The 23,796-nt window shown below is 32.3% G+C and overlaps 3 protein-coding genes across 12 annotated transcripts; 1 reads left to right on the top strand and 2 right to left on the bottom strand.

The window, feature by feature from the left end:
* Positions 1 to 377: 377 nt before the first annotated feature.
* LOC110651428 (disease resistance protein TAO1-like) lies at positions 378 to 4,978 on the bottom strand. Of its 2 annotated transcripts, XR_009143370.1 has the most exons (4): positions 4,739 to 4,978; positions 4,345 to 4,629; positions 2,998 to 4,251; positions 378 to 582 (listed from the first exon to the last, which is right to left on the bottom strand). XR_009143370.1 is itself a non-coding variant. In XM_058134903.1 (2 exons), the coding sequence occupies exon 1, from the start codon at positions 4,228 to 4,230 to the stop codon at positions 3,595 to 3,597; it is 636 nt and encodes a 211-aa protein (XP_057990886.1). In that variant the 5' UTR covers positions 4,231 to 4,335; the 3' UTR covers positions 378 to 582; positions 2,998 to 3,594. The 2 variants fall into 2 exon arrangements, 1 of the variants encoding a protein (XP_057990886.1); XM_058134903.1 differs by lacking the exons at positions 4,345 to 4,629; positions 4,739 to 4,978 and having other exon boundaries at positions 2,998 to 4,335.
* Positions 4,979 to 14,166: 9,188 nt separating this feature from the next.
* LOC131172696 (uncharacterized) lies at positions 14,167 to 14,517 on the bottom strand. Its single transcript, XM_058134207.1, has one exon. The coding sequence runs from the start codon at positions 14,515 to 14,517 to the stop codon at positions 14,167 to 14,169; it is 351 nt and encodes a 116-aa protein (XP_057990190.1).
* A 2,953-nt stretch (positions 14,518 to 17,470) lies between these two features.
* On the top strand, positions 17,471 to 23,194 carry LOC110650385 (protein EI24 homolog). 9 transcript variants are annotated; one of them, XM_058133955.1, is made up of 10 exons: positions 17,471 to 17,728; positions 18,003 to 18,068; positions 18,843 to 18,993; positions 20,261 to 20,313; positions 20,617 to 20,754; positions 20,899 to 20,962; positions 21,188 to 21,273; positions 21,365 to 21,447; positions 21,811 to 21,887; positions 21,993 to 23,194. In XM_058133955.1, exons 5-10 carry the CDS (start codon positions 20,651 to 20,653, stop codon positions 22,110 to 22,112), a joined length of 534 nt encoding a protein of 177 aa, XP_057989938.1. In that variant the 5' UTR covers positions 17,471 to 17,728; positions 18,003 to 18,068; positions 18,843 to 18,993; positions 20,261 to 20,313; positions 20,617 to 20,650; the 3' UTR covers positions 22,113 to 23,194. The 9 variants fall into 9 exon arrangements, with proteins under 9 accessions (XP_057989938.1, XP_057989939.1, XP_057989934.1 ...); XM_058133956.1 differs by lacking the exon at positions 18,843 to 18,993; XM_058133951.1 differs by lacking the exon at positions 20,261 to 20,313.
* Positions 23,195 to 23,796: the final 602 nt, after the last annotated feature.

Genomic DNA, 23,796 nt, shown 5'->3' with positions numbered 1-23,796 from the left:
TGTCAGCCATGAAATAAAATTCGTTTCACTTTGGTATCAAATTCGTAAAAACACTGGGATGTTTTCATTGGAATTCAAGAAAAGATTGCCTCATCACCATTGTTATTTGTTATGAGTTAAATGGAAGTCTCAATCAACTTCTAAGGTTCTTGATTCCATGTCAATGAAATGCAACATGAGATGCAAGAAATCATAGACCACTAATTAGCATAGATATGATCGATCATATGAAGCTTTCAGCGGTTAAAAATTTATTAAGCATCCGAGCATAACATTCGCCTTGTGTTTGCATACAAGATAACGGTCCGTAGAGAGAATGAAGAGATGAATCCATAAGAGGGAGAATGAAAGATGTCCCAAAAAAAAAGAAGTTCAAAGTTCGAACAGAGGATCATTATTAGAAACTCCATGCAGTTGTAGCAATTAATTATTGAGGCTTCAGCATCAATGAAAGTGAAGAAAGCACAGTAAACCATCTCTTGATGTTGCTTTTTCATTTTGAAATCTGCTATTCCTCCTTAGCATTATGTTCATCGTGTTCGTGTACCTCATCAGATCATGTAGCTTGAAAAATCATGGACTCTGAAATAAAGACAAGAAACAAAATAAACTTGACATAGCAAAGCTAGATCTCATGTATTGGTGATGTTCACTAAACTTGATCGCATGAAGCAATTTCTGAAACCATAAGCATCCAATTTATTAATGTATAATATGCTTCTGTTAGGAAGTCCAAAAAAGCATAAGCAGATGGACAGAAAATGCGGAGAGATAACTGCAGCAAAAATGTTATATATATTACAAAAGTGACAGTGAAAATCAATAAATAAAAGGAGTTTATCCACATAATAATAGGTGAATTCTAACCTTGATGACATGAAGCGAATTTTGAAACCTTAAGCATCCAATTTATTGATGTTGAAGATCATATACAGAGAGAGAAAATGGGAAGAGATACAGTAGAGGAAGGCAACACATGTTCACTTGTGTGAGTCACAAAATGAAATCACCTAGGAATTCAAGCACATTAACAAGTCATCAGACCAAGGTTATAGTGCCAACATAATCCAATGAAACACCTAGGAACCAACCCTTATAATTACCAATCCTTGCTTTATACAGTTGCTTACAGGAGGGCTAAATTCAGAGACAAGATTAGAGTAAGCAGTCAACACTGCTAATCACTTCCTAGACCATGTATACACCAGTCCGAGTATGACCTCCTGTATTAACATGTAGGAAAATGAGAACTGAACAGCTGGAACCAACGTCCCACAACTATTATTATATGACAGCAAAAAAGAAAAGAAAAATAAAATGGATAATATTCATGGTGAAATGAGATTGCCCAGGAAGCCATTTAGTAGCTACACAAGGGCAGAATACATGCACTCGCCTCCCACCATAATGAATACAGTACTTGCCATTGTTGCAAAACTTGAAATAAACAAACAAAAAGAATAACAAGAGGCAGAGGTGAGGAAAAAATTGCATGAAATATCTATACTCAAAATTCAAGCAGACACCATTGTAGTTTCCACTTATCAAAAAACCATTGCAGTTTCCAGGCTGAAAGTACTACAGGTATACCAACCAATGTTCCCTTTGTACCTAGTACCTACCGGTGGGAGTTTCCTTGAACAGAGTCATATTTGTATTAGTGCAATCAAAGCAAGTAACTGATAAAAAATATCCACATGGCAGAGCACAAGGCATAAACTGGCTCAAGCAGGCACTAATGGATTTCACAATAAATTAGACATGTAAGAATCATTCTGCAATCATATAGAGGTTATGGACAATTTAAAACATATATTACTTGTCTTAGAATAGAAGAAACATGCTGAAGTAAATACTGAAAAATGAGCTGACGGTGATCTGCACATTCTGCATCAGTCAATTAATTCATCAAAGCAGATGCTAATACCGACATCACACATGCACAATACTTCTGTTTAGAAAACTCTAATCACCAACAAAGAAAGTAGGCTAAAATTGGAGTGCCAATTTGAAGTTAAATTACTAAATAGCAAAATTGAAGTTTGGTGCAAGTTGGTTTTTCTCCCTCCCATTGAAAAATGATAAGCAAAAAACTGCAAAAATGCTCCATACATGAATGAATTAATCCATAGGCGCACCTACCGAAGCAATAGAAATGGGTTAGATCATATTTTGTGTACCCAATATTAATTCAGTGAAAAAATTTGATCTTTACCATCCAAATTTTATAGCATCAAATTTCCAATTAAGTTGATCATAAGATTATATCATTGAAAAATGAAGAAGAGAGAGAGATAAGATATCTCAACTCAACTTAACTCAACTAAACCTACCTTTATCTTTGAGGTCGACTATATGCATTCGTTTTTTCGGCGCCAAACGATTTTGAATTAAATACTCAGAAATGTGTAAAATTTCTAGATCATGTTATACTACTATCTTCCAAGTCAGTTTAAGTCTACCCTTCCTTTTCTTTCTATACTCTAACTTGTTTATTACTTTCGAGGGAGGAGGTTGTTCTTGGGGAGACAAGCTTGTTTCTTGTACGGCTCTTTGCTCCGTTGCGCCATTTCTCTGCCTCTTTCTCTATGGAATGTCAGAAGGTCCCTACAATCAGAATGGCAGATAAAACGGCACAGTGTATTTCATTGTTCCAAACCGCCTTTCTAATTTTTTTTAGAAGCATCCAATTTGTTGATGTGGAAGATTATATAGACAGAGAGAGAAAATGGGAAGAGATAAATGCAATAGAGGAAGGCAACACTCGTATTCCATAATAATATGGCATACATCAAATAAGTTCAGAAATAAAACCCATCAATATGCAATGGTGAACTGAGTAATTGGAAGATTTAGGCTTTAATAAATAAATAGGGAGCAGTAGATTGCTTAATGTCAATGAATGTGGTGGTAGAGCTGCAACAGATTGCAAGCATTTGTAAGAGTAAAGCAATTAAGAATTCTAAAACGTAACAGCAGCTAAGAAATGAGTTATACCTGTTGTGAAAGTGAAGAGGGTTTGGTTAGGAGGAAGCAGGAGGAGAGAGAGAGTGATTTAGATTGAGTGAAGAAGAAGAAGCCTCCTCTTCCTTTTCTTCTTCCTCATTATTTATTCTTCTTCTCTCAATGTTGTCTTCCGATATTTGAAGAAGCGATTGGCGTTCCTCGTCATCCTGATTGTCTTCAATTCTACTTCTCTCTTTATTTCTACTATATATAGGATGGACCCCACATTGAATTATGTTCATATTATACATATTACATGCAAGGCCGTCAAATGAGACCACAACGAGACGCTCTCCATCAGCAGAGTCGAATTTATTATCACTGAACATAAGCAACACGTTTTTTGATCGTGAATACACGTGTTCTTGACACTCAACCCAAAAGCAATGAGGAGATTCGTCTATTAAACCCAGCATACAACTAATGCCGTTCGACCATTGACGATAAGAATCCAGCTGAATAACAGCGCAGAAAGAGAATGCAATTAATTGATGGCATTCAAGTCTGAATGAAACGGAGCGTCCACTTCTATTCTGATATTTCATCCTTCCTGGCACTTCTCCTCCTACCATACTTAATACAACTTTTTTAACCCAACAGATGCGCTTTAAAAACATCCTCCGTCACTTTCTCATCCAATTTGTCGCATCCAGCAAAAAGAAGTCTTTGGACACCTTCTTTTTCTAAGAGAATGAAAGAAGTTGATGCATATTCCAGAGAGGTGCAACCTGATGCAACCAAGTCTTTTAAGCAAGATGGAAGCTCTGGTATACATTTGGGTCTCTCGCAACCACTTAAGTCAAGCTGTTTCAACTTCGAAAGTTTTTTGATGCTTTCTGGAAGACTTTGTAAATTTGAGCATCCATTGAGATGAATTTCTTCAAGACATTTCAACTCGCCAATGCTGTTTGGAATACTAACGAGTCTTGTACACCATTTCAAGGAGAATTCGACAAGTTGAGACAGATGCTCAATTGATGAGGGCAGATGTTCTATTCCATTTCCATCTAACTTTAGAGTCCTTATATTACAAGGAATCTCTGGACAATGTCGGACACTATAGCACCCACTTAGATCTAGTTCAATGAGCTTGCTTAGTTTTTCAAGAGATGAGGGAATATCATGCAAAATTGCACAATTCTTCAAACGTAAAATCTCAAGATCTGGGGCAGTACTAGACAAGTCTGGAATCCTGATCAGGCTGTCAGAGTAGCTGAGGTCCATTAATTTCAACTTTCCAAGTGGCTGTAATGAAATAGAAAATTTCAATAAATTAGAGATACAAATTCAGTTTACAAAATGTAGCTATAATTTATAAAGTAGTAGAATAAAATGCACCTTAGCTTTATTCCGAAGTTCTTTGAGATTTCTCCCTTACAAGTGAAGTTCTACAAGATTCTCCGGACAAAAATTTAATGGCAAAGATGTCGAAGGGTAATTTAACCAACGAAGATACCTTAGCTTTTCTGGAAGAACTTGAAGCTCGTCACGAACTTGTCCTCTATAATAACACTGAATCTCGAGGAATCTCAGATAGGGCATCTTCATGAAGGCTGTGGAAGTTATCTCCAAATTATCCTTCTCATGCATGTCAAGAAATATCACTTCAACATTTTCAGTTCCCTAATAAAATAACGGCAAAAATGATTATTAATTATTATCACTTAATTCACCTGAGAGCTGCAATTCTTCTGAAAATGGAAGAAACTTCATTGATTAATTTGGGCCTAACCATATCCGTTGTCAATAGATGAGCAATATCTTCATAAGTCCACAGCCTACTGCGTCCTTGAGGCCGTTTGCATTCCTCAACAACAATATCCTTGCCCACTTGCACCAGCAAGTCATGCATATCTATCGTATTAAATTGTGAAATATTTATGGGAGATTTATTAATTAGACGACGTATTGCACCCTTTGGATCGAAACCACGTGCGTGTAATAACTAAATAACGCTTTTCATGTATCTCCCTTTGAAGAAACAGGCAATATCCACCACTATCACTGTCATTAGCATTGCTATCATCGCTATCACCATTTGATTATGTTATTATTGTTTAGTCACTGTCACCTTTACCATCACATGACTACTACCACCAATTGATCACTATTACCATCATTATTTCACTTATCACTACTATCGCCACCAACTAACTACTGTTGTCACTGCAACTATCACTACTACCACTTAATTACTAATTACTGTAATCATTATAATTTATTATTAACACTATAAATAAATTAAATATTAAAATAAAAATTATCATTACATTTCATCACTTGTATTTTTATCTTACAACAAAATATAGAAATGTAATGATAATTACATTATATTATAATTTTGAATGCATTATATTAATTTTCCTAAACATAATAATCTAAATTTATAAATAAATAAATAAAAATGAAGCGGAAAAATTTGTGGTTTAAATACTATTTTATAATTAATATAAACTATTAGAATTCAAATCCTGCATTCTATTTCCCTAATTATCAAATTATTGCTTATCTTCATTTAGAAAGATAATTAAATAAAACAATATGCGCATATTGGAGAAGTAGTTTCATTGAAATTATGGTGACAACAAGATAGTGTGTGTGTGTGTATATATATATATATATATTGAAATTATGGTGACAACAAGATAGAGACAGGAAGAAAGAAACGTGTGTATCATTTTCAATTATGGTGAATTTTTTATTAAAACTCTAAAATATAGATGAATAAGGATAGCCTATTTTCTTTTTTTTTTTTTTAATTCTCATCTAATTTCATCAAATATTTAATGCATAAGGGAATTAAACTCGAAATTCCCATTTTCACAAAAATAATGAAATTTAGCATTTTTTGTACAGTTTCTTAGAGCTAATATTACAACTCATTTACTTTGTAGAGAAATTTTCTTTTTTTTCCTTTTTTTTTAACAGAGGCTTTATTGAATTGGTCTTAGGCTTGTTTCCATCGAAATAATGACAAAGGAAAGGACAGAGAATGGAAACAAAAAACACTGCCACTCAAAGTTATCTCTCATCGTTATTCTTTCATTTTTAAAATCTAATGAATGAGGCTTAAATTTGAATTTAATGAAGCCATGATAAGTGACAAAAGAAGGATCTTGTGCAACTGAGTTTGAAGAAGGCAGAGAGAGCAAAATACTATAGACGAATATTTTGTGAGTATGTGTGTAAACTACTCTGAGATATGAAATAATTTTATAAACACCAGATTTAGAAATGAGCAAGAAAACGAAGGGGGAAAAAAAGACGAAGATGACTGAAAACATCATAATCTTCTTCTAGGAAGGTACATATTACTAATGGACAAAGTCATGTGACTGAAAGAAAGAAATAGCTACACAGTATAAAGCAAAAGAAAGAAATAGCCTGGCATTCTGGAATCAATGCTACTTTTGTCAGATTAAGTAGGCATTTCTATTGGCCTGGCATGTTTAAAGTAGTGGGGTGGGTTAAAAATTGTGATACATGTGCTTCCCCTGGTTTGCGGCAGCCATTATCTGTTCCTACTCAGGCTTGGCAGCGTGTTACAATGGATTTTGTGGAACAATTGCCTAAATCCCAGGGCAAATATACCATTTTGGTGGTCGTTGCAGGTTCAAAAAATATGCTTATTTCATTGCCTTACAGCATCCTTTTACTACATCTAGTGCTGCTAAAATCTTCTTGGATACTGTTTTTAAACATCATGAGCTTCCTATTGCTATTACCACTAACAGAGATCAAATTTTTACCAGTCTATTTTGGAAAGAAATATTCAAGTTAATGGGCACTAAGCTTGCTTATAGTTCAGCCTGTCACCCCCAATCAGATGGACAATCTGAGAGATTGAATCAAAGCCTTAAGGGTTATTTGAAATGCCTTGTTATCAAATATCACATTCTTAGTTTACGTCGCTTGCTATAGCAAAATGGTGGTACAACACCAGCCATCATAGTGCTTTAAAGATGACTCCATTTGAAGCATTGTATGGTTACAAGCCTCCTCCTTTGACCTTTCTGCCCATTCCTAATGCCTCGGTGCAGTAGCCGACTTTATTCAAGATAGACAGTATACGTCCAAAGTCATAAGGGACAATTTGCTAGTAGCTCAAAACAGAATGAAGCAACATGCTGACAAAAAGAGATCAGAAAGAGTTTTTGAAGTAAGAGACTGAGTTTATCTCAAATTACAGTCGCACAGCTTCAGTGGCCGTTAGGAAGAATCTCAAGTTAGTAGCAAGGTTCTGTGGGCCTTATCAAGTTGAAGCAAAGATACGTTCAGTGGCTTATAAATTGAAGTTGCCTTCTCACGCTGCCATTCACCCTGTGTTTCATGTCTCTCTTTCTTGAAAAAGGTTTGGGAAAATGTGGTGGTCATGGAGGACTTGCCTAATTTTCATGGAACACCATTGAAATAGCTCCAAAAAAAAGTACTGAAGACCAGAATTATTACTAGGCAGAACCAACAAGTCCTTCAAGGGCTTATTAAGTGGCTTACTCTGCTTGAAGAAGAGGCTACTTGGGAGGATCAGACCTTCATCACCTCTCAGTTTCCTTAATTTACATCTTCTTGGGGACAAGAAGATTCTTTTTCTTTTCTTTTTTTTTTTTTTTATGAGGGGGGGTATTGTTACGTATTATAGGAGGAAGAGGAATAGGTAGTTAATAGTGGGGATTGGAGGGAAAGGTAGCTGGAGTAATTAAGTGTTGTTGAGTTGTTAGAGGTAGTTACAACAGAATCTGTTTAGATTTGGTATAGGTAGCAGTTACTTCTAACTGCTCTTTATAAAAATAGATAAGCAAACTCTGTATTCATTCATTCAGATAATCAATAAAAGAAACTCATTCTCTCTCTTCTATTTCTCTATACTTCTCTCGTCTAAATCCGTTCTGTTCTATTCTCATCTCTTTCTCTATTCTCTCCTCATCTGTCTTCTATTTCTCTACTGAATCTCTGTTACAGAGCTGATACTTAATAGCAAGGAATGCATAGATGATACTCCATTTGCAGAGAGCCAAAAACAAAAATTTTAGCTGCCAAGGAAAAGGACCACAAAGAATCAGATTTAGTTATCAAAGTATTGAAAGCAAATGTAGTAAAATAAATGCACACTAATAAACATGAAGAAACTATGATGTGTAACATCTCTCTAAACTTAAGAACATTGATTTAACTCGTGCCATAATCAGAGAACTAAATGCCACTTTAGGAAACATATTTAGTTAACAATGCATTTAAGGAAAAAACAGAGAAAGAAAGGAGGAGCAAACAGAGGCCAGAATACCAAAAAAAAAAAAAAAAAAAAAACTCAATGCAAATGAAAAAAATACCTCAGAAAACAATGAATACCTACAGCAACAGCTGGAGAAAGGAATATGCAGGAATCATAAGTTAAAAGAAGAAAACAAAAAGAAACCGAGAATTTAAGAATAAGAACAGAAGTACAAATAGAAAAGTCATAAAGAGAGGAGACAATGTAACTTTAAACGGAGGCAAAGCCACAGCAGCTAAGAAAAGAATCAAGCCAATTTCTCTTTATATTCACTGCCAAAAGCTATAAAGTTTTACTCGTGACATCAGGAAGCCCAAACATGAGCTGAAAAACATAAGCCAATCAGTCAAACGATATGAGCCACTGCCCCAGTCCATCAGCTAAGGGCAGCCTGTAGTTCAAGCCATTGCCAAAAGGGCAGCCGAATAACCTCACTATTCAAGCAAAAGGCAATTGGCAGAGTATATTTTTGCAGCAGATTTGTCAGAATTTACAGATAGTCTAGCAGTAATGGTCTGACAGTGATCTTAAAATCACAGAATGTTTTGAAAAGTAGTTGTGAATTTAAGGAAATGAAATCCAAAGTGGAATATTTGAATTCAGACCCAGAGAAGAGACAGCTGGGATTGATATTCCTATTCCTGGTTGATTCAATTGTCGCCGACCCCAGATAAAGTTAAAGTTGAACTCCTTCCCAATTCCTAGTATAAATCATGCATTTCCAAATCTCTACGACTATATGTTACCTTTTCATACATTTCCATCTTCTCCTATTTAGGCAGGGCTCCACAAAATAAAAAATATAAAAACCTAGTATTACACAGTCAAGTTTTGCACCTCACAGAGACCATTCTTGAAAAACGTAGCACCATACATTTTCCAAAATTTCCGTGCCATGCTTCCGTTCAAATCTTCTTTATTCTCTCACCAGCTGAACAGATTCAATAAACAAATTAACATCAATCATTAAATACAATAGCTATTCTATATATTATGCATAGCTTAAATTAATTAATGCTCCACTAAATTCGAATTCAATGCCAGAAGAGGTCATGGGTCATGCATGAATGTGTGAAAACTTCAATTAAAATCTACCATATCAATTGATAGTTATAAATAAAAACTAAAAAAATGATTATTGAAGTCAAGAATCCTTAATTGTATTATACTTGTAGAACTGAACAGCGTCATTTGCCTTGTAGAAGCTGCATGATAATCATAATGGAAATGATAACAAATAAAAACCAATTAACTACCTCAACCAAAACTCTAATAAGGAAATCATTGTAACCATAGTTACGAACATAATCCATCTTAAGCTGTTCAATGTAATCCTTGCTCCAACAGTCAAGAACAAGTTTTTTAAAAGATAATTAGTTACAAAGCAAGACCAAATAAATCAATTTTGCAAACAGTAAAATAATGATATGCAGAAACTTTGTGAGAATATTACTATCTCTTATCCTACTTTGGAGATTTGGAAGATCTGGGGGCCTATGTGCTTCATCTTCAAGTTCCTGGGTCTCCACAGGCGGACGAATTGGTATGACTGGGTTCTCCGGAGGCTGATGAAGGTAGTGGCGGTAGTGGACTGGCGGTCTGATGCTCCAAGGTTGGGATGAAAGCACTGTGTCTGTTGTCTCTTTCACAATCCCTCATCTGCTCTCTCTCTCTCTCTCTCTCTCTCTCTCCTCTCTCTCTCTCTCTCTCAGATTTTTGTCTATTAAGCAGGTCTGACCAAATCTAATGATATCCATCAATCCAACATATGTATAATCTGCTTAAATAAATCTTAATAAATTATAATAATCTAATGTGAATTATAAAGTGGCGTTTAACCTTCATTTTAATAATAAATTTTAAATAAATAAATTTTTATAGATTTAAAAAATATATCTGATGTGATATTTTATTTAAGTTTTGTTAATAATTTAGTGAGGTTATTTGATTCAATAAACTGATTTATCACTTTTGATCATTCTTCATTCACACACAAAATTTTAGTGATTGAAGACTTTCTTTAGATGATCATAATATCTCTGACTTTATGGAAGAGAATGTGCGTGACCTTATGAGTAGAGAGAGAACCAGCTCATATATATATATATCTAAGACTTAATCTAGTACATCCATCAAATATCTTTATACAATTAGAATAAATATTTATTTTCAATTAAAGTAATCCTTATATAATTAAGATTTATATTAATTAAAATAAATATCAATTAATATTGAGCCACATTAAATGAATTGATTTTGGCCCATTTATTGATATTAATTACTGGACAAAATCTTACATTCGTTCACTTTGCACAATAATTAAGTGATATAAATTTTAATAACATAAACATTAGGCACGCATAAAATAAGCAAATCTTTTTTACAATGTATTTCATAATTACCTTCCTATAATAAGTTACTAAGTATGAGTTATAACGGTTGTATACTGTTTAATCACATTCTTCCTTCCATATACTACAATACTGGCAACTTACCATAGTAGGTACATAATAGATATATGTTTATCACATCATGATCCACAATAATGTCTCAAAAGACTTTTCTTGTTATCATTCACTCAAAATATTATGTATACACAATCATGAGAAACAAAAAATACTTTAATGTATATCAGAAACACATTAATGAGCTCAAAGTGTCAAAGCCAATAAATTATACATTAATACAACCAAGACCCATTATGAGAAAATATTCTTTAAATGTCCTAGGTTGTAACCCTTAATTAACGAATCTGTTATCATGAGATCAATACTATTATGCTCAATAGACACTCTTCATTTCTTAACTTTCTCCTTAACGACAAAATACTTTTAGTTCCATATGCTTGGCACCTTTAGCATATTTGTCATTTATGAAGAAAATACTATTACGAAATTATTACAATGAATTTTCAGCGACTTGTTAATGGTGTCGACTGCCTCAAGTCCTGAGATAAAATTTCACATCCATAATGCATGAATTATAACTTGAAAATATGACATAAATTTTTTTGGCATTTTTCTATAATATTGTTCCTTCAACTAATAGAAACAAGTAGTTAAAATAAACTTTTATTGTCAACACGTCCAGCTAAATCTGAATCTAAATATCCAATCACTTCTAAATGATTAGATATCCTATAAGTGAGTATAAAATCTTTAGTTAATTGCAAGTACTATAAAACTTTCTTTGCAGCTTTCTAGTGATCAATTTCAGGATAAAAAATTGTACAAGTTTAAGCATACATTAAATTGCCTACAACTGAAGCATAGGAAATTGATTCCATTTCTTTACATTCCATATGATTCTTTGGACTTTGATTAAGACTAAATTTATTCCCTTTCTATATGGGAATAATTTCTGGTAAACATTTATACATATTAAATCTCTATAGAATTCTATCAATATACACTTTCTGAGACAATCCTCATAGTTTTTGTAATCTATTACAGAACATTTCTATCCAATCACAAATGATGCCTTTTCCATATCTTTCATTTCAAAATTCATAGAGATAAAATCTTTAGTCTCACGTAATATGCTCAAATCATTTACAGCAAGTAAGATATTATCAACATATATAATTAAGAAAGTAAACATACTCCCACTGATCTTAAGATATATATACATCAATTAATGACTTTTTCTTTAAATCAAAAGACTTTATGATATCATTGAACTTAATATATCACTGGTAGAAAGATTAACTAAATTTGTATATTGATTTCTTAAGTTTACACACCATATTTTGAGTATAATCTTTGGTAACAAGTCTTATTTTATATCGTTCGACTTTACCATTCGAGTCGTGCTTGGTCTTAAAGACCTATTTACACCCAACTCGTTTAAATCCTTTAGGCAATTCGACGAAATCCCATACTTTATTCTATTTCATGGATTTTAACTCATCTTTCATGGCATCTAACCACTTATCAGACTCATTACTTTTTATAGCTTATGAAAAGGAAACTGGATCTTTATTAATTCCTATGTTAAAATCTGACTCTTGCAAGTAAACCACGTAATCATCAGTAATTGTCGATCTTCTTTCTCTTTGAGATCATCTTAATGGCATTTCTTATGGTTCACCTTTATTAGCTCTTTGTGGGTTAGCTTCTTCAGGATGTGTTTCATCATTATGTTGTGTAGCATTGTTAGGTCCTTCAACAACCGCTGGAACAACATGTCGAGTAGGAGTGGATATTGAAACTTTAATAGGCACATGAAAATCAACTTTATTTTCTTATATATCCACATCCTGTCTCTCAACACTTCCACTAACTTCACCATTCTCAAGGAATCTTGTATTATCAGTTTCCATAATTCTTTGACTATGGTTTGGAATATAAAACTTATATTCTTTAGATTTCTCTAGATAACCAATAAAGTATCCACTTATCATTCGAGAATCTAATTTCTTTTTATGTGAATTATAAATTCTTACTTTCGCTTGGCAACCCCAAACATGTAGGTGCCTTAAACTAGGTTTCTTTCCAGTCTACAATTCATCAGGTGTCTTTGAGACTGCCTTGCTAGGAACCATATTTAACAAGTATACAGCGGTTTTAAGTGCATACATCCACAAAGAATAGGTAAAGAAGAGTTACTCATCATACTCCTAACCATATCTATTAAAGTTCGATTTCGCCTTTCCGCCACCCCATTTTGTTGAGGAGTACCTAACATAGTATACTGTGCACATATGCCACGACTTTTTAAAAACTTTGCAAATGGACCAAGACATTGTCCCATTTCAGTGTATTTTTTATAGTATTCACTACCTCTATCTGACCTTACTATTTTCATTTTTCTATCTAATTGCCTCTCAACCTCATTTATGTATACTTCAAGTGCATTTATTGATTGAGATTTTTCATTAAGCAAATAAATATGTTCATAGCGTGAAAAATCAATAATAAAGCTAAGAAAGTACTTTTCTCTACCAAAAGATGGAGTATCAAAAGGCCCACATATGTCAGAGTGTATAATTTCAAGAAGCTTACTGCTTTTTGTGGCTTCTTTCTTATTGTGTTTGGTTTGCTTTTTCTTAATGCAATCCACACACATTAAGATCAATAATATCTAAACTTGGTAGAATCCTATTCTTTATTAGCCTTTCTAATCTTTCTTTGGATATGTGACCCAAACGCTTATGCCATAAGAAAATAGAATTTTTATTCAGTCTACTATGCTTAGTTCTAATATTGCTATAAGTGACAGGTAAGGATTCAACAAAATTATCATCAAGTTTCAATATATATAGATTGTTAGCAAGAATTCCAAAAACAATAATGGAATTATCATTATTATTAAATAAACTGAAACATCCATGCCCAAACTCAATATTAAACCCAAATTCATCAAGTTTTAAAATAAAAATGACATTCCTAGAAATTGAAAGCACATAGAAGGTTTTTAATAGATTTAGTTGATAGCTATTATCTTAGACCAAATGGTAAGTCTCTATGCCTTCAATTGGAGCCTTCATATGGTTCCCCATAAATATGAAGTCTTAGTTAGGTTTTCAATTTGGACCGTAAGGAATCCTTTCATCACATTGGAGACATAAATAGTAGCACCAAAATCAAGCCACCATGTATTATTAGGAACTTCAATTAAGTTTGATTCAAAATATACATAAGCATAAGGATTACCTTTCTTTTCTAACCAAGCTTTACGTTTCAGACAATCTTTCTGACATTGTCCTACTTTCTTACAAAAGCGACACTTATTTGCCATTTGTTCCCTTTTTTCAGTTTGAGAAGCATTTGAAGATCCTTTCTTTTTTTTTTTTTTTTAATCTTGTTGGCCTTTGGTTTAAGTCATTTACCAGCTCCTTGACCCATAATGTTGACAGAATGAGTCCTTTGATTTTACAGTCTCATTTTCTCCTAAACTAGCTTATTAGCCAATTCATTAACATTCCACTTATCCTTAATAGTATTGTAATTGATTTGAAATAGCCCATATTCAGGAGGTAGTGAGTTCAGAATGAACTGCACCAAGAAGGAATCATCCACCGCCATCCCTAAGGTCTTTAGCCTTGCTGCCATATCACTCATCTCTATAATGTGCTCATGCATACTCTTCGACCCATTATACTTCATGGTCGTGAGTTGTGCCATTAGAGTACCAGCGAGTGACTTGTTTGCAGAACGAAACCGTTCTTCCACAAAATTAAGGTATTCTTTTGCATTTTCAGTTTGTAGAATTGTTGTCTTGATGTTGTTGGCAATAGTCATTCACAGAAACATAAGGCTTAATCTGTTTGACCGTTCCCATTACTTATGGTACAACTTCTCTTCTTCACTGCTTGTATTTGTAATAGTAGTGGGTTTGTCTTCCAATAATGTTAAGTCAAGTTCCAAGACACCTAAATGGAACTTGACTTGCTCACAACATTAAGAGAAGTTTAGCCCATTGAATACAATAACAGATGAAGCTTGCGAATGAAGAGTAATAGCTGCAAAATATTTTATACATACTCAAATTAAAATAGATTCAGACAATTCAAATAATTAGAGTATACTACAGTTCTCTTTTGGGTAGATACTATAATATACTTTCCTAAATTAAATGTCTTTAAACTTGATTGGATAATAATTAACTTATATCAAATATACATGTTGTCTTTAGACATCCAATATATATTTGATAAAATATTATTGTTCTCATAATTCTTACTACCATGGAACAATTGATTTACCTTTGGGTAAAATCCTTAAGTTCTGATGACTAATGGGTATCAATTAATCCATTTTTCATCATAGGCATCTATTGGTATGGATAATTGATAAGTTTTATATGCATGTAAATATCATTCATAGTTCGGCTACTTTGGTTACTAATAAACTATTAATTTTATTTTACTTTAATTTGATCACTTTGGTGACTAACAAACTAAAATAAATATCATAAGGCATGCATATAAATTATGTATCTTAATAAATCTAATATTTGTTCATTCATTATGTTTAATTACAAATCTTAATTAGACTGGGTAGAAAATATAATTTTTTTTTAATTTTTTTCTTTTGAAAAAAATATGATCTCAAACTTAGATATCTTTATAATATGATTTTTCATCGTGTTAATAATCCTCATGCCCAAAACTTAATTGGGTCAAATTTTAATAATATTATTTTAATTATTTTAATTATTAACATTAATCATAAAACTTTCACAATCTATACTTTAATTCTACCCATATCTAATAACAAGTAAGATATTTAATATTATGTTCATCATCATAAATTTAATGAAAAATTTTAATTGTTCAAAACCTAAGAATTTGATACCACATATAAAATAAATCTTAATAGATCATAACAATCATAAACATAACGTGAATTATAAACGTAAGATTCAACTATCACCCTAATAATGGATCTTGAACAAATAAATTCTCACAGATCTATAAAGTGTACCTGTTGTAGAGTTCTACTCGAGTAATGACAGTAATTGAGAGAGACCTTTTGATTTAATAAACTAATTTCTCCCCCTTAACCCTTCTTGATTCACACAACACTTTAGTGATGGAAGACTTTCTTTAAATGATCATAATATCTCTGACTTTATAAAAGAGAATGTGCGTGACCTTATAAGTAGAGAGAGGACTAGCTCATATATATATATATATATATCCAAGACTTAATCTAGTCTGTTCATCAAGTATTCTTATACAATTAAAATAAAAATTTACTTTAATTAAAATAAAAATTTACTTTAATTAAAATTTATATTAATTAAAAAAATATTAATTAATATTAAATTATATTAAAAAAATTAATTTTAATTTATATAACAATATTAATTACCAAATAAAATCTTATATAATCAGCGTGAACATGAGCCAAAGCCCGAAAACAGGTTTGAGAGAGAGAGTCAATGAACTGAGCAAAATCTTTTCTTCGATTAAAAAAAAAAAAAAAAGCAAAAGCCCGATAACATATTAGAAAGAACTATAGAACGGCGTCGTTTTTCTCACGGATCATGGTCAGAGAAATCAACTACTTAAAAATTTACCTCAGAAAAGACAAAGCAAAGTCTTAAACGAAAAGACAGAACAACCTATCCATTAAAAAGCACAACCTAGAATGTGTCAAACGTGTAAATTAACACGTTCAAAATCAATTTGGAAACACTGTTCATAAGGGACTCAGTTTCACTGTAATTATTTTTATTAATGCTTTCAACAAATTTCAAGTAAAAATTTACTATGATGCTTTGAACATATCTAAATTTTAATTTTTGTTTCATAAAAAATTTATCTAAGTCAATAATAATGAGTTTTTATATTAAAAAAATCTCTTCAAAACATTTGTAAATGCAATTTTAGTATTTTTAAATAAACGATAAATCCTACTTATTTTTAAAAAATAATTGGTGTGATAATATTAATATTTTTATGATAAATTTAAATAGTATTTGAAATGATTAATTTTTTTTAGTATGAGAATAAAGAAGATAAAAAAGTAGTTTTATTATTTTTTTAATTTAAAAATATGCTATACTAAGTTAAAGGAATTTTTATAAAATAAAATTAAAATTTAGAGATTTTTTAGTAACAAATAATAATTAAAGTTGAAAATAAAAAACCGAACAAAGTTCAGGCATAAATTATAAAAATTACTTATATGCATATAATATCTATTGAAATATAAATTAAAAATTATTTTAACAATTTAAGAAAATATAAAAAAAATTAGCTCAACTTTAAATTAAAATAATAATGTAAAGTTTTATATATTGATTTTCCATCATCCAAATTTATTTATATAAATTATTTATTAAATATTTTTAAATATTTTTTTATAATTTTATTCTTAAATTTTAAAATATTATTTTTTAAAAATAAAATTTTACTTATTTTTATAGAATTATTGAATTTATAAAATTAAATTATTACTAAAATATTTTTAAATAAATATTATTAATTAAATATGTAAAAAATATGTGAATTCAATACTTTAGATATTTAAATTAATAACTAAGTTTAAATTTAAATATAATATTTTATTCAATTTTAGTTAAAATTTAAAATTTTATAATTTTAGAGACAGACCCGAAATCTGATAATGGTTAGGACTGGGCTTAAACTTACAGGAGCTGGGGCCTGAAAATTCTGGAACAGTCAGCCGATCCATTCCAGTTCCAGCATCTTTGATTCTTAGCCTCATCATCTCTACCATGGATGATGACCGATGACAGAGCACAAGCCCAATAACTTCCCAATCATATCATAGCATTGTCAGCCTTTTCTGAGCGGAGCAGCAGCTTATATTGATGGCAAAGTCCCTTGTGTCTCGATAGATTCTTTCTCTGTTATCTTCCTCTCCGGAATGGAAACAGGAAACCCATTAATAATATTGACAACCAAAGAAAAGCTTTGCTTTGGCTTGAGGGTTTTCCAGAAGCTTGTTGCCTTCACAGAGTGGTCATTCTTTGTTTCAGGTCCCCTTTTTCTCTTCGTCTTTTCTTAATAACTTCTTGCTTCTCTTTCTCGTTTATATTACTAAATACACTTTCTGTTTGGTTGACCAGAATTTCAAAGAGAACTTTTGCTTTTTTATGCTTTTTTTAAATCTAGATTCAGACGAGAAAAGAATTCTTTGAGGTGTTTGATCGTATAAAATCTGGAATTCGAAGTTTTGCTTTGCTTTTGTGTGTTGAAATCCGACTTGAATTTATGTCATCCTTCTTTGTTGTTTGTGATTTTGGGTGGCAGGTCAAGAAAGCTTTTGATTAGAACAGGGCAGTGTTTTATCTTAAATGGTTTCATTTTCTCAGGAAGGTAGCATCTCTCTCTCTCTCTCTCTCTCTACATATACTCTATTCTTCAAGTTCACAAAATTAGTTTTATAATGTGTATTGGTTAGATTCGCTATTAGGTTAGTTTTGAGTATTTTTGGGTTATTGAGCAATACAGCGCGTGAAATTTAGAGCTAAAGGGAAGCAACTGTGCAATTTGGAATTCTCTTTGCTCCATTTGTAGCTGCTTTGTGATACAAAATCAATCTGGGGAACTGCTTCTGTATAAAATCTTATTTCTTGTGCTTAATTGGCTAGCTTCTGGATTCTACAATTGATCTCTATGAGGATCCGAGAGATCCTTAATGGTTTCCTGATAGTTGTTTGATTGATTTTGTGGACTGATAATGTTTCTTAAGAAGGACCTAAAATTAAGACCTTTGTGCTGGATTATCAATACCAATGAGAAAACAATTGCTTCATGTATAGTAAATGCATTCATGAGGCCTGTTTAGTTATGAAGCAAAACTGTGCTTAAGCTTGTAATTCCAATAACTCTTTTGTGGTCTTGCAGCAATGCAAGTAACTCTTTTGATTCCGTTCACATCTTCGTGCCTTACCTGAACATCACTGCAGATTAGAGTTGGAAAAGTTTTCATTCATGGTTATGAATATACTTTTGAAATCCAATTCAATTTGTTTGGGTGTTTACTTAATCTACTTAATTAATGATGCTTTTGGTTGTTTTTGGACATTATCATTTAAATCGTGCATTTCATCACATGATATAAAATTTTTAGTCTTAATTTCGTTGCAGTATGTTTGTCCTGAACTCAGTTGTCATCCCAACAATACAATGGATACCACCTGATCAATATTCAGATAATAGTTCTCAAGAACCAGGCACTTTTGGCAATATTTTAAAACTTTAGTCTTTTTTACGTGTTGGACTTATACAGCTCTTTTATGTAAGTATGTGGATCATACATGCTTATGACTTTCTGCTCTTGCTTCTGTAATTTCCATGAAATTTCTACTTTCGCTATTAGGTTGCGGTGTTGGGCAGGTGGTTTTCCTAAGGGTAGCTTGTATAGGCTGCAAATGCATCCGAAATAGAAAAATACAGTCTTTACTCATAGTCTTAGAAAACATTAAATTGTATGTGTATAAAATATTAAATCATAATCATTAATCTAAACACCAATAAAGGAGTCTGGAAGACCACCAAATTGCCCAAACTCGTCAACTGCTACAGCAGTACAAACAGTAATGCAACATGTAAGGCACAATATAATTTTTAAGTGAAAAAAATATATATATTTTTGAAAACGTGCTGGATCTTAATTCGGTTAATTTTCAAAGAAACATGAAGTTATTATGATTTTAGGTCGTACCTGTAGCGTCCCCTTTGCATCACATAACTGCTGAATGGTTTGCTAAGTTGATCTCCATTGAATTTGACAGCATATGCTGCCTTAAAAGGATATGAATTTCTAATAATTCTATAAATGACATTTATGGAATTTAAAACTTGCTTACTGCTTAGTCAATAGTCAGGCCAAGGTTTTGCCTTTTGTTGCTGTGACATGACTGAGACTCCAGAATAGTTCTGCAAAGTTGCTCAAGAGTCTCATATCTCAACAAACTTGGAACTGGTGAAGATACTTTTGACTCATTAAATTAAAAGAATGACCTGCAGCATATCTGTGTCAAGTAACTTGAAAATAAAACGTTGAATTGAATAGACAAAAACATGCATACCAAGTTTATAACACAGCAAGAAAAATTAACACTCTTGGATTTCTTTGGTTTTTTGCTTTATATTGAGGCTCTTGTTTGTGTTATACATAGCACTTGAATTACTTTTTCTTTATAAGTTTAACTATGTTCTCTGCGTGTGCGTGTGTGTGTTTCTCCTGCTAGATAAGATTATGTATCCCTCTGTCCCTAAAATCCTTAACTGGTACCAGGAAGTAAGAATTATATATGTATCTTTTTGAAAAGTTTTGAAGAATTATGTATGTATCTTTTTGAAAAGGTTCATGCAATGGTACAATAGGTTTTCTTTTTTCTCTTTTAAGTTTTTCTAGCTAGATGATGAAGACTAATTCATATTAACATTATGTACAATGGATATATGCTTGCGTGTGTATGTCTGTGTGTAGGACATATGGTTGTCAGTTCTCTACTGTTTTTTCACAGCCTCTAATTTCATTAACTGCTTATAAAATGCAGGTGTTTTGGTTCTACCCATTGTATGTGTTTAGTCTTATTCTAAGCACTATCTGGTATTGTTTTCTTTCTCTTTTCCCTTTATTGTTGACATAGTTTTGACTAATCATTGATTGTTTTGGTAAAGACATGATATCCCTGACGTGGAGATAGATGGGGCAGATAATCTTATCTCTTAATGTTTATCTTTAAATTATTCAATGAATGTTGAATATAAGATGTTACGTCTCTATCTGGGTGTATAGATTTCTGTATGAATTGATGGCTTTTGAATTATAACCAATTTTAGTGCTGAAATATGTGATTGTTTTAAGAGATGATTCCTGTGTAATAATTTGTTTTATTCATCTATGATTAAGGTACAATGAAATTGCGAAGTGTGGTTTTGCTGCAATGGAAAGAGATGAACATAATGTATTGGAAACCTTAAGCCAGGATGAGCCAACAACAACCTCAGACAACTCAGGTCCAACAGAAAAGCCTTCTGGTCTAGGAGGGTAGACTTCCAACTTGTAACTATTTGATTTCTGAAATTTAGTTTTCATTGCTGATTGTTGGCATTCTTTTTGTCTTTATACGAACTATCATGCTTGAGAATGAGTGCTGTCACTTCCTCTTTTTGTTTTAAAATTTTTCTGCAGTGTTATGATTGGAATTGGTGAGCAGGTGTATTCTATATTGCTTTTGAGCTTCTTCTTTCTAGAGGTACAATGTCTTTGAATATATCAATAAGGTACAAACACACGCACACTCATATGATTTGAATATTCTATTGGTTGTTTTCTTATTACCATTATCTTCTGCTTGAGTTATTGCAACAAAGCCAACTTTTCAGCACATGTAATTTTTAACTTGCAATGAACATGGTGCCACTTTACCATGCCTTTATCATTTTACTTTTGGTTTACACTTTTGACAATTACATTGCAGGTTTTTGCTACAGGATTCACACCATATATAGGGAAGGCACTCAATTTTGTACTTCTTTCCTGGATGTATGCTTACTACTGTTTCGAGTGAGTGATAAGTGTGCATCTGCTATTATTTGTTGTGTTGCACTGAGCCACTGAATATTTGGACACTTGCTAACCCTGCTTCTTAACTTAGGTACAAGTGGAATTTGTCTGAAGTGGCACTTGACAGGCGGCTGGACTTCTTTGAATCTAACTGGGCCTTTTTAGCTGGTTTTGGTAAAATAGTTTCTTGCTGGAGTTTATTCTTCATGTTACTTGTGTCTATCCTTGATGTTTTCTCCCAACTGTGCTGTTTGCAATCTCATCTGTAGTAAAGTTTGCATGCATTCAACTAATGTACACTTCTTTAACTGAGGCATGCTCAATAACACTGCAAAATTGAAGGACCTGTAAATCACTACTACTGTGCTTTTATCATATGTTATTATATCTTGATATGCTCTATATGATTATTGTTTTATTTCACATAGGGCATGAAAAATTGCTCGAGACATTATACATACTTTTAGTATGCTTTCTAAATTTCATATATACAGGATTTTAAGATGGCCAACATAACTTTCTTCATTGGCTTTGCAGGAAGCCCTTGTGTTCTGGCTATTTTCTTCTTTTCTCCTCTTGTGAGCTATGGTGTCATGGCTATTCTTTTCCCACTGGTACATATTTTATATCATTTTTGTGGTTGATGAACAATATATCTGTGTCTTATCTCTCATAACCACATGAATTATTGGTTTGGTTGATGACCATGTGTCTTGTAGTTTGTTTTGACTGCAACAAGCTCAGGAGCTGACCAACCTATCTTCTCTCAAAGAAGAAAATGGAAATATTTAGGATTGGGAAGGCTTCCAGTATTTTATGCAGCAGATACACTGTCATAAGCATCCACATCCCAGTATCTTTTTATTGAAAAGAAAATAACATTCAACACACATATATTGTGCAGTAAACTAATATAAAATGCCTTTTGAACCATTATAGAACTCTGAACTTTCATATTCACTCTGACAAACTTTTTTATAATTTCTGGGCTAAAATTATTTTTAGCTTAACTCACCTTCTTAACAATGAGGTTGATTAGTTGTCTCAGATTGCATCATCTTACCTTAGTCTGAGCAGCATTCCAGTGTCCAAGTTCTTGCCTGCTCTCTCTCTCTCTCTCTCTCCCTAACCTTTTTGTCACTAATTGCTTGATGAGGTATTAAGAGTTGGATTATATGACTATTTGTCTATTTTGGGCTCATCTATGACTACAAGATGATCACAGAAGGACAAAATTTAAAAATAACTGGTGCCAAGTACTTGGTTTTGCTCGTCATTCTAGGCTGAGAAACTGACATCAATTGAATTTCATTATTATCATATTAGCTCGGTCCTGTCGCATGTCTTGATTGAGTTTGCTTTTTGCAGGATGGGAATCTTGTCTCTCGTCCCCTTAGAATCTCGAGAACAATTGCAAGACAATAAGGCACTTTATGTTCTGACTTGATTCTTACACCATATGATTAAGTGTAAGCTCGTTCGAACTTAATTCTCACATGTACTAAATGCCTGATTTTTTTTTCCTTTTTTATAACTTGGATGCCAGAGCAGGTCAACTCTTGATTTAGTTTTTCTTCGTATATGCACATATGTTTCAGACAGTTCACCCTAGCAATTGCTTAACATTCAGAGAAATCAAGTGCAAGATCTCCTGGTAAACCATGTCTCCCATTGGCTCAAAGGAATCATGGTGTACCTTGTGTAGATAGAAATCAGGTGTCATATCTATATAGCATTTTTCATTTAATTCTTGAAGTTTGTACAGCCACTGGACTATGAAAACTAAAATATACAACTATTTATGATCAAATTTGGGAAATTTTCATTGAACAAAATGTCTCCAAAATTGTGACAATAAACAGTAAAATTGAAGGGCAATATGCTTCTTTAGCGTTCAAGAGAAATTCTCTCTCCCTCTCAACTGTTGCTTTTCCTCTCTTGCTCTTCCTATGACATGTTTGACAGATGGGATCAAAGAATGTGAGTTAATGGGCAGAAGCATACACTTAGTGGCAATAAAATCAACTGAAATTATGAGCACAGCAAAATTCATACCATATATGGCTTAAGAACATTAATGATAATCAAAGCTTTGCTTAGGCAATGCGGGTAAGATCATCATTAAGCAAATCACAAAGCCAGGCCTTGAGATTATTGTAATTTAATTTATTTGAAAAAAAAAATTTATAATTATTAAATTAATTTTTTTAATTTCAGATATTTATTATAATACAATTTTTAGTAAAAAATATTTAATATAATAATTACAAATTTTATTTTTATATAAAATTAAATTTATACTCTATATATTGTACGGCTCCGTGGCCAAGATTAGACCGTACTAGTCAATCCTGGCGGTCCATTTTCATTGACATCCACGATGATCACCCACCCATCATAACAGTAGTCTTTTACACATTTTTCCAAAAAAAAAAATTAATTTTTGAAACATAATAAAAGTCAAAATTATGTACTAGTTCGTTACAAGCACATTTCGTTAAACAAATGTTAATTTATTAATCC

The sequence above is a fragment of the Hevea brasiliensis genome, chromosome 14, assembly GCF_030052815.1.
Source record: "Hevea brasiliensis isolate MT/VB/25A 57/8 chromosome 14, ASM3005281v1, whole genome shotgun sequence".
Taxonomy (NCBI): Eukaryota; Viridiplantae; Streptophyta; class Magnoliopsida; order Malpighiales; family Euphorbiaceae; genus Hevea; species Hevea brasiliensis.
The sequence above is the reverse complement of the archived record's forward strand: the minus strand, read 5'-3'. Positions and strand labels throughout refer to the sequence as shown.